General features: G+C 41.8%; 1 protein-coding gene across 1 annotated transcript; it reads left to right on the top strand.

The window, feature by feature from the left end:
• Positions 1-9,969: 9,969 nt before the first annotated feature.
• On the top strand, positions 9,970-11,314 carry LOC306663440 (sperm motility kinase 3A-like; the record flags this gene model as incomplete). Its single annotated transcript, XM_079143789.1, has 1 exon — positions 9,970-11,314. Exon 1 carries the CDS (start codon positions 9,977-9,979, stop codon positions 11,312-11,314), a length of 1,338 nt encoding a protein of 445 aa, XP_078999915.1. The 5' UTR covers positions 9,970-9,976.
• Between the last annotated feature and the right edge of the window lie 249 nt (positions 11,315-11,563).

The raw sequence follows: 11,563 nt of genomic DNA, 5'->3' as shown, positions 1-11,563 counted from the left end.
GTTGCTCCTGTAATCCTGGTTTGAGAAACTGCTGGAATGACCCAGCCATTCACTAATAGGAAATATAGAAGAGTGGGAGATTTAATATTGATAATATGTGTAAGAGGTGTCTGTGGCCCACCCACCATGTGGCATTTAGGCACGGCATTTAGGCATGTTCGTCTGGATCTTGGAAGCCAGGGATCAGAATTATAGACATGGATTTATGAGTCCCTGACATATAGGCAGAAATCAAATGGTTGAACATGTTCCATGAGGACAACAAAGAAGAAGATGGGGAGAACAGAACAGTTAAAGAACGCTGAAGGGAGAATATATTGAAAACAGCCAAAGGAGAACAAAATTTCAACAAAGTTATTGAAATGTCAAATTCTATAGGACAGATTAAGTAGTATGAAGGAGGGCGTATTCACCTATTTGAAAATTGGAGCCTACTAATAAACTCATAGATTTGAGTGTGTGATGGGGCAAACCCAGCCCAGGAATGTGAAAAGGAAAATTGGAGATGCAGAATGAAAACGGAATACTTTTCCTTCAGGAAACTTGACTGTAAAGAAAAAGTATAAAAGAAAGGGCGATGCCACAGTGTGTAAAACAGAGATATTCTAGGGTGAATTATTAAATTCCAAAAAGCATGATGTACAACGGTGAATATAGCAGGCTTTGTTTGTAAAATTAAAGGGGAAAAGTGAAAATATGAATTCATACATTTGCATTTACATAAAGAAATACAAATAAGAAACTAAAAACAAATGCTTACTAAAAATGGCAAGAAAGAAAGACTTGATGAGAAAAGGGCTGGCGATGAGACTTCTCAGTGTATATCATTTTATATCACAGTGATTTTTGAATAACCATGTCAGCTATTTATAAAAGAATAATTAAACAAAACCTCGTAGTTTTACTCCTAAACTTTTCACCATCAAATCAGCCAATGTTTCAGAAGAGCTGTTCTCAGTCATAATACTCAGAAGCATTTGTCTCTCAGATATGGAGTATTCCTTATAATAATGTATCAAATTTTGAGAATGAATTTTAAAATAAATTATAGTGGAACCAGGATTTTCCCCAATATTCTCGTGCACTTAATATGACGTTTGCTTTCTTGACTGGGAAAGAAAAAAGGAGACTTTACAGCTGCTTCCTAGGAGTTTGGAAAAGCAGCACTTTCCACCTGAGTTGTCTGCAGGGCAGTCCAGTAAGCTGGACAAGCCTTGGGATTATGATTCTCGTGTAAATAATACGGTCACATAAATCACAGAAGGGTAACAAGCTTAGCAAGTGTGCTCCAGGACTCTTAAGAAGAAGGTGTTTAATCTACACATTTGTAATTTGTTTGTATTCTACTCTTAGAATGTGAGTGATCATCCCTAGGAATTTTCACTACCAAAACAGGAAGTTCAAGGGCTCACCAGTACATTACACTAATTCAACAAGGACCTCTGCTCCCCGAGTTGCTTTTGCTCCAGATCTGGGAAATTCTTGGACATAAAAGCCCAGGTCTTTGGAAATATATTTTGCTTTTTAGAGAAAAAAAAGGGGGGGTGGGTAAGATATTTACACTTGAAACCAAAAAGTTCCACAAACATATAATATGTTTAGTGTCATTTCCAACTAAATTTTGAGGAAATTACATTTTTTATAGATGTTATTTGCTTATTAGTCCCAAATACTGAGTGCTTTCAACTATGCTGCTACAACTCTCAGCTACTGAAATTTCTGTAGCAGACATTTTCCTCTAGAAATACAAAATAAATAAATAAAACCTGCTTCAGTTTGGTTTGAATTTATCCTAGGCAGTGGCCTTAATTTAGAACTACAAATTAATGTGTCTTTGTATTTCTATCCAAAATCTAAAAGAAATTGACCAATAAACAAGTGAGAATTTGCCCCATATTGGAAAAAAATTGCTTTACAGTACCAGTTTTAATATGGCTACTTAAAATGTAAAAATTAAGGATTTGAGACTAGATTAATTCTATAGCTCTCACTGACTTAAATAGTTCATCTGGGGCTAAGAAACAAAGCTGCATTTCTGACCCCAAGAGGTTCTTACTCATGAGATCAGCATATCAAGACATGGTATTCACTACATGGACAAGAAAATATGACCTTAAGCTATATGTCTTGCTAAAAATTTTCAGAAACATATTCTTCAACATAGGAGCACATTCTATGATGCAGAACTCTGAGAATTGAAAATCTTTTTTGTTCCAAGTGTTCCTGAAATTCAGAAGTATTATCACTATTTCACAGACGGAGTAATATAAAGCTTCATTTCACAATCCAAGTTGAAAAGTATCACTGGGGAGAGAAGGGATAGGGAGGGATCAAAGCATTTAATGGTGTTCCTCTAAGGCAGTCTGCGACTTTGCCCTTTTTTAATTGAATATTGAAAAATCTTTTTTAAAAAAAAACACAGCTGGAAGAAAATAAGTTTTATCTCTTTATTAACTTTAGATGCTTCTCTCAGAAAAGAGAGATTGTTGGCAGAAAATAATGAAAACACGAGGGTTTGTAGTGTGTGCTGGAAGAATTGCTCATGAGACAATAAAGGTGAAATGCAGATAAGGACTGTCAAGATGCAGCCTATTTGCTTTTTTTATTTAAAGAAAATTGTGTTTCCATTCCATTCCTATCCGTCCTGGCTATGAAGAAACTGTCAACCCAGAGATCTGGAAACTCCAGTTAAATAATGTAGACTTAATTACTTTGGTGCCCTTTAGGTATCTAATGCATGCTGTAGATGATTGCACTGTCACTTTGAGACTGGGAGGTACAAAATAATTGGTCCATCTTCAAAAGACATGGCCTTCACTAAACTAGTATTCTTAACTTTTAGTATACAGAATAATGTCATAAAGGAGGTTGATAAATCTAACTTACAGTGGATATGTGCATACAGTTAGTAATTGTAAGCATTGTGTCACTTTGGGGTATTTTAAGAGAAACAGATTTTCCTACATGAAATAGTATCTTAGTCCATTTTTGTTGCTGTAATATAATACCACAGACTGTGTAATTTATGAAGAAGAGAATTTTTTTCCTCACACTTCTGAAGGCTGAAAAGTTCAAACTTGAGGTTCCAGTAACTGGTGTGGGCCTTTTTGCTTCACCCTGGCACAGAAAAAAGCAGAAGAGCAAGAGAGAATGAGCTCTGCAAGGTCAAAGAGGAAAGGAGAGTGACTCTCCTCCCACAAACCCTTTTTATACCGTCATTCATTTGTTCTTGGGCTCTACCCTCATGACCTAAATACTCCCGAAAGACTCCACCTTTCAACACCACTGCACTGGGGATTAACTTTCACACACAATAATATTGGAAGGGACTCAATAAAGTCTTAGCAAATAGGAACATTTTAACAGTCAAATGATTAAAGGAAAAGGAAGGAACTCTCTGGGTCATCTCTATGTAGTACACTGAGATTACAATATCAGATATTTCATTTTTTGAGACACAAATATTTCATTTTAATACGTATCAAGTTATAATACATCTTTCACGAAAGAATCAGTTTAATGGACAGCTTTATTTTTTTCTTACTTATTGATACATAAAATAACACTACATCTTTGTGATCATGAAGTCTGGTAGATTACAGAATTTTTTTTTTCCTCATGTGGCAAAAGTCATTCACAATAGAGTATTGCTTATTTTGTAGAATGGGTCAAACAAAGGGCTACACCCAGGTGCTTTTCTCCCAGTACTAAGGCATACTGATAGCAAAATACACCAATATCCTATGGTATGTTGAATAATGACTTCTCAAGGATGTTTGTCTTCCAATCCTTAGAATCTGTGACTGTATTACTTTACACGGCAAAAGTAATTTTTGTAGTTGTGGTTAAGAATATTGAAATGGAAAGATTATCATAGACTGTATATCTGGGTGGGCCCAATGTACCAAAAGTACCCTTATAACAAAGAGGCAGAATCAGAATTAGCAGGAGACTTAATGATGAAAGCAAAGGTTCAAGTGGGAGGAAGGGCCATGAGCCAAGGAATCGAGGGGTCAGTCAGAAATTAGAAAAGGCAAGGAACCAAATTCTTATCCAATGCCTCCAGAAGGAACACAACTCTACTGACACAGTAACTTTAACCTGCAAGGACCAGTTCATATTTCTTATCTCCAGAACTGTCAGATAAATAAATTCCTGTGGTTTTAAAGCGCTCAGTTTGTGATAACTTTTTTCAGTGGCATAGGAAATTAGTGCAGTCATTTATAAGGAATATCCACTGAGAGGAAAATACTTTTCCGATCCTTCTAGTTGCTGCCAGTATACATGCACATACTGATAACTCTATTCCTATTTTACAAAATAATGAAGAGTATTTGTTTTGATTTGGGTCTGGAATGTCCCCCAAAGGCTCATGTGTTGAAGACTTGCTCTCCAATATAACAATGTTCCATAGGGGAGAAGTGATTAGATCACGAGGAGAAGTGATTAGATCATGAGGGGTCTATCTCAACAGTGGGTTGATCCATTGAAGGGTTCATAATTCAATGGACTGTTCAGAATAATGGAAACTGAGGAGGTGCTGCCCTAATTGGAAGAAACATGCCTGGAGGCATGTCTTTGAAGGGCATATCTGGTCCTCTGCCCATTCCTTGCTTTCTCTCTCTGCTTCCTGGCCACCATAAGTGAGCAGCTTTGCTCTACCTTGTGCTTCCTGCTATGATATTCTGCCTCACTACAAACTCACAGTGATGGAGCTAAGCAACTAGGGACTGAACCCTCTAAAACCATTAACCAAAGTAAATGTTCCCTCCTTTAAGTTGCTTTTGTCTGATATTTTGTCATAGTAATGGAAATTTGATTAACACAGCATCAAAAATAAAAAGGATGGAATGATAGATAAACAGAAGGATAGGCATATCTATGTATATATACTTATATAATGTATGTATTTATAAGTATATATATAATAAAATAGAGTGGCATGATAATCATGGAACCTCGGAGATAAGCATATCCATATTCACTGTATATTATTCCATTCAACTTTTCCATATTTTAAGTGTTTTATAATGAAATGTTTGTGGAAGAGTAATGTATGTTTGACAGCCATAAAATAGAGATGATGACATTTGTCATAATTTGAGTATGAGGTGTCCCCTAAAAGCTCCTGTGTTGACACAAGATGTTCAGAGGTAAAGATTAGATTATGAGAGCTGTGACCTCATTTCTCTGCCCAAGTTTGAATGGACTGAATGGTAACCGTAGGCAGATAAGGCATGGCTCCAGGGGGTGGGATAACTGGGGGAATGCTCTAGAGGGATTCATCTTCACTGCAGCCCCTGTCCCTCTCTCTGCTTCCTAGTGACCATGAAGTAATCAGTGCTCTTCTGTCACACTATTCCACCATGTTGTCCTCCCTCACCTTGGGCCAAGAGCAATGGAGTTTGCCCACCTTGGGGACTAAATCTCTGAAAACCAAGAGTCAAAATAAACTTGTCCTCCTCTAAGTTGTTCTTTTCCAGTATTTTGATCACAGGGATGAAGAGCTGACACACCATTGACAAAAGCAGTTTTTAGTCAAGTTACTTTTCAAAAATAAAGTTCTATACACAAGAAATTGGGTTAAATTACAACTCTAGTAATTATTGGAATTTGTATATATGAACTAGTAAATTTTAATGAAAACTATGACTCTTTGCCTTCAATAAAAATACAATAGGGGGTCTGGGGGTAGGAAGGATAGCAGAATGAATTGGACACTATTACCCAATGTGCATATATGACTACATGACCAGTGTGTCTACATCATGTACAAACAGAAGAATGAGAAATTATACTCCATTTATGTATGATGTGTCAAAATTCTGTCATGTATAACTAATTAGAACAAATGAGAAAGAAAAGAATTGAATGTTTCAAAATAGTTAATACAGAGAACTTTGTTAGCAAAACAAAGAAATGATATATATCTAAGGTGATACATATGCTAATTAACCTGATCTTAACCTTATATTTTGTGTACATATGTTGAAATGTTACATTATGTCCCTTAAAGATGCACAATTACTATGTGTCAAAAATAAAAATTGGTTTAAAAAGAATAAAATACTTCTCAAAGTATTCCAGGAAATAGAAAAGGAGCGTACCCTACCGAACTCATTCTATGAAGCTAATATCACCCTCATACCCAAACCAGGAAAAGACACATCAAGGAAAGAAAATTTTAGACCAATATCCTTGATGAATATAGATGCAAAGATCCTTAACAAAATATTGGCAAACTGTATCCAAAAACATATTAAGAAAATCGTGCACCACGATCAAGTGGGGTTCATCCCTGGAATGCAAGGATGGTTTCACACCCATAAATCAATAAACGTAATCCATCATGTCAATAGACTTATGGATAAGAATCATATGGTTATTTCAATTGACACAGAAAAAGCATTTGACAAAATACAACACTCGTTCATGCTCAAAACACTAGAAAAAATAGGGATAGTAGGAACATACCTGAACATTGTAAAGGCTATTTATGCTAAGCTTATGGCCAACATCATTCTTAATGGAGAAAAACTGAAACCATTCCCTTTAAAAATGGGAACAAGACAGGGATGTCCTCTTTCACCACTTTTATTCAACATTGTCCTCGAAACTAGCCAGAGCAATTAGGCAGACCAAAGAAATTAAAGGGATACGAATAGGAAAAGAGGAACTTAAGCTGTCACTATTTGTGGATGACATGATTCTATATTTAGAGGATCCAAAAACCTCCTCCAGAAAACTTCTAGACCTCATCAATTAATTCAGCAAAATAACATGCTATAAAATCAACACACATAAATCTAAAGCATTTTTATACACAAGCGACGAAACAGCTGAAAGGGAAATGAGGAAAACAACTCCATTTGCAATAGCCTCAAAAAAAAATAAAATACTTGGGAATCAATCTAACCAAAGAGGTAAAAGATCTCTACAATGAAAGCTACAAAACATTGAGGAAAGAAATTGAGGAAGACCTTAGAAGATGGAAAGATCTCTCATGTTCTTGGATAGGCAGAATTAATATTGTCAAAATGGCCATACTACCTAAAGTGCTATACAGATTCAATGCAATTCCAATTAAAATTCCAATGACATACCTTACAGAAATGGAGCAAGCAATCGTGAAATTCATCTGGAAGAATAAGAAACCCAGAATAGCTAAAGAAATCCTTAGCAGAAGAATGAAACAGGGGGTATCGCAATACCAGAACTTCAACTATACTACAAAGCAGTAGTAACAAAAACGGCATGGTATTGGCACCAAAATAGACAGGTAGATTAATGGTACAGAATAGAGGACATGGAAACAAGCCCAAATAAATACAATATTCTCATACTAGACAAAGGTGCCAAAAATATGCAATGGAGAAAAGACAGCCTGTTCAACAAATGGTGCTGGGAAAACTGGAAATCCATATGCCACAGAATGAAACTAAACCCCTATCTCTCACCCTGCACAAAAATCAACTCACAATGGATCAAGGACCTTGAAATCAGACCAGAGACCCTGCATCTTATAGAAGAAAAAGTAGGTCCAAATCTTCAACTTGTTGGCTTAGGATCAGACTTCCTTAACAGGACTCCCATAGCACAAGAAATATAAGCAAGAATCAACAACTGGGATAGATTCAAACTGAATAGCTTTCTCTCAGCAAAGGAAACCATCAGCAATGTGAAGAGAGAGCCTACAGAGTGGGAGAATATCTTTGCCACTCATACTTCAGATAGAGCACTAATTTCCAGAATGTATAAAGAACTCAAAAAACTCTACACCAAGAATACAAATATCCCAATCAACAAGTGGGCTAAGGATATGAACAGACACTTCACAGAAGAAGATCTACAAGCAATCAACAAACATATGAAAAAAATGTTCCCCATCTTTAGTAATAAGAGAAATGCAATTCAAAACCACCCTAAGATTCCATCTCACCCCAATTAGAATGGCAATTATCAAGAACACAAGCAACAATAGGTGTTGGCGAGGATGTGGGGAAAAAGGCACACTCATACATTGCTGGTGGGGCTGCAAATTAGTGCAGCCACTCTGGAAAGCAGTGTGGAGATTCCTTAGAAAACTTGGACTGGAACCACCATTTGACCCAGCTATCCCACTCCTCGGCCTATACCAAAAAGACTTAAAATCAGCATACTACAGAGATACAGCCACATCAATGTTCATAGCTGCTCAATTCACAATAGCCAGACTATGGAACCAACCTAGATGTCCTTCATTTGATGAATGGATAAAGAAACAGTAGTATATATATATACAATGGAGTATTACTCAATGATAAAGAATAATAAAATTATGGCATTTGCAGGCAAATGGGGAGAATATCATGCTAAGTGAGATAAGCCAATCTCAAAAATCCAAAAGACAAATGATCTCATTGATAAGCAGATGATGACACATAATGGGGTGTGGGAAGAGGGCAAGAATGGAGGAAGGAGGGACTGTATAGAGGGAAAAGCGGGGTGGGAGGGGTGGGTGTGAAGGAAAAAATAACAGAATGAATCAAACATCATTACCCTGTGTAAATATATGATTATGCAAATGGTATGCTGTTACTCCATGTACAAACAGAAACAACATGTATCCCATTTGTTTATAATAAAAATAAATTTAAAAAAATGAAACAAAATAACCAAATGAAGAGGAAGTGCTTGTGAAAATGAGTTCAACCCTTCTGACCCTCCATCATGGGAGGAGACAGCAACAAGGTGCTTTGACCTAGAACTTGCCACTTTCCAGAACTGTGGGAAGTGGACTGCTATTGTTAATAAGTTACCCAGCCTAAGGTACTGCGGTCACAGGGACAGGAAGGGACCCAGGCATCTGTTAGGACTCCTTAGCTGGTTCTAGGATCTTGGCTTCCGTATTTTATGCTTTATCACTTTGAACTTATCAACCCTGGGCCTTTGGCCATCCAGGGTTTCTAGAGCAAAATCTGATGAGAACCTTGTGGGGAAAGGCTGAGGAATGCTCCCTCCTTCTCAGCCCCATAGGTGTTCGAGCCAAGCCCTAGAGCATCCTAGGGGACAGAGCATTTTGTGGGAGCATCACCATGTGAGCGAAGTGCTACCTCCCTTTGACACCAATCATTCTGAGATGAAGAAGTAGGAATTAAATTCTTGGAGTGTAGATATGATGAGCCTGTAAAGCCCAAAGTGAGTAGGGATTTTCATCTGACTCCAAGTGAAAAGAGCCCTGAAGAATCTGACAAGTTTGAATCTCTGACCGTGTAACTCTCAGTGTGCACACCCCTGCAACAAAAAGCTTGTGGGGTCCTTTCTTATTCTTCTTATGAGGGTTGGACAGGTCCTGGAGGCCCTGAAGTGAAATGACCGCTGGGGGTTCTGGCCGAACGTGACTGGGTCACTGCTTGCTGTGACCTCACAAGGGACCCACTGTGATGGGAGTTCAGCCACCGGCCATATAAGAGGGTGGCTGCAACTGGGTTTTTTGTCCATAAGTACAGGAAGCTCTTGGTGGTGACCTGTCGGACTCCCAGATAGTGAGCGTTTTTGGTGGTTGGTGGCTGGTGGTTGGTGGTTGGTGGTTGGTGGTTGGTGGTTGGTGGCTGGTGGTTGGTGGTTGAGGGTGGTGGTGTTTTGCTGTTGTTTTTTTTGATTTGGGCTTTTGTTTGTTTGTTTGTTTTGTCTTTTGTTTGTTGGTTTGGGTCTTTTGTTTGAGTTTGTTATTTTTTTTTAAGGTAGCATCCTTAGTTGTCGTTCCGGCTTTAGGATGTGCAGTCAGTGCAGTCAGACTAGTGTAGGGCCACAGGGGCCCAGCTCCTGCTACGAGGCGGCCCTCACCGACCACTACCAGGTCGTGAGGGAGCTTGGCCAGGGGGGCTTCAGCCAGGTGCTTCTAGCCCGCCATCTCCTCACCGGGGCAGAGGTGGTGGTGAAAGTCGTGCCCAAGACAGAGGGGAACCAGCCCGTCCTACTGGAACCGCAGTGGTTGATGGCCCTGGAGCACCCATATGTGATCCAGCTGTTCCAGGTCATCGAGACCCCGAGCAACATCTACATGGTCATGGAGCACGCAGGTGGGGGAGAGCTCCGGTGCTGCATCCCGGCGGCAGGTGGGCTGAAGGAGGAGAAGGCCCGCAGGACCTTCAGGCAGATGGTGTGTGCGGTGCGCCACTGCCACGACCAGGGCATCGCGCACCTCGACCTCAAGTCTGAAAACTTCGTGGTGGACACCAGGGGCGGCAAGGTCAAACTCATAGACTTTGGCCTGAGCGCCAGGGTCCAGCCTGGGCAGAAGCTCAACAGCTTCTGGGGCACTCTGCCTTACCGTGCCCCTGAAATCATCCTGAAGCAAGAATACGAGGGTCCCCCTGCGGACGTGTGGAGCCTGGGGGTCACCCTCTTTCTTATGCTCACAGGCAGACGCCCGTTTAAGGCGAGCACGGCCAAGGGCCTGCGGAAGCTCATCGTGCAGGGCAGCTACGAGCTCCCCGCGCACCTCTCCCAGGAGGCCCGCAGCCTCATCCAGCAGATGCTGACGGTGGATCCCGCCCAGAGGCCCACCCTCGAGCAGGTAATGGGGCACCCGTGGCTGAGCCAGGGCGAGGAAGCTCCGCCCAGTCCTTGTGACCAGCCACTGCCCACACGCCCCGACCCCGCCATCATGACCATCATGTCTGACATGGGCTTCGACCCCTACAAAGCCTGGGTGTCCCTGGACCAGCGGAAGTTCGACGAGGCTATGGGGACCTATCTTATCCTCCTGCGCCAGCGAAGTCAGGGGGCGGGCTGTGAGCTCCAGGTGAGGCCTGTGCGCCGTCCTGTGGTCGGGCCTCGCCCAGGCCCCGCGGGTCTCCCCAGCATGCATCCCAACAAGTGTGCCACCGAGCCTGCCCTTCCCCAGCCCTGCGAGCAGCAGCAGCCCGAGGAGGCCAAGTCGTCGGGGCACAAGGGCACTGCAAGTGCCAGTGTGCCCGCGATTCCTCTGCGCTTCTTCCATGGGGACACACCCCCTCCCATCCCAGCCTCCAGGCCAGACCCTGTGCCCCGCAGGGCTGACCACCCCAGGCCCAGGCCCTGGAGGCTCCTCAGCAGATGGGTAGCACAAGGTCCCAGCTCGTTCTCCCAGGGTCCCGCCTCAGGCCAATCGGTTGACGGCCGCAGGGGCTGGAGGGCGGTCACTAGGAGGATGGCCACCTGCATCCGGCAGTTGTGCTGCTGTGTGCCCTGCTTCGGGGATCCCACCTCCAGAAGAAGAGTGGCACCCATGCAAGGAGGCCCCAGGCGCCCTAGGCTCCAAACCACAGTGGCTCCAGGGAACGTGCCCTGATCAGACAGACAGACCGACGGTCGGCCAGAAGACCCCCCAGCTCTGAGCATCCTGACATGGTGGACCAGGCACCTGTTAGGGCTGCACTCAAACAGCTTCAGCAGTGAGGCGTGCCACCTGGCTCCAGTTTCCCCATTCTCGGATACCAACCCACAGCGCATCTGGATCCACCAGGACTCTCTCCTCTGCCCCCACCTGCCACACACATCAGAGACTCTCTGCCCTCGGACACTTCCCCCTGCCCTGCTC

The sequence above is a fragment of the Sciurus vulgaris genome (assembly GCF_902686455.1).
Source record: "Sciurus vulgaris genome assembly, chromosome: 6".
Lineage (NCBI taxonomy): Eukaryota > Metazoa > Chordata > Mammalia > Rodentia > Sciuridae > Sciurus > Sciurus vulgaris.
The sequence above is the reverse complement of the archived record's forward strand: the minus strand, read 5'-3'. Positions and strand labels throughout refer to the sequence as shown.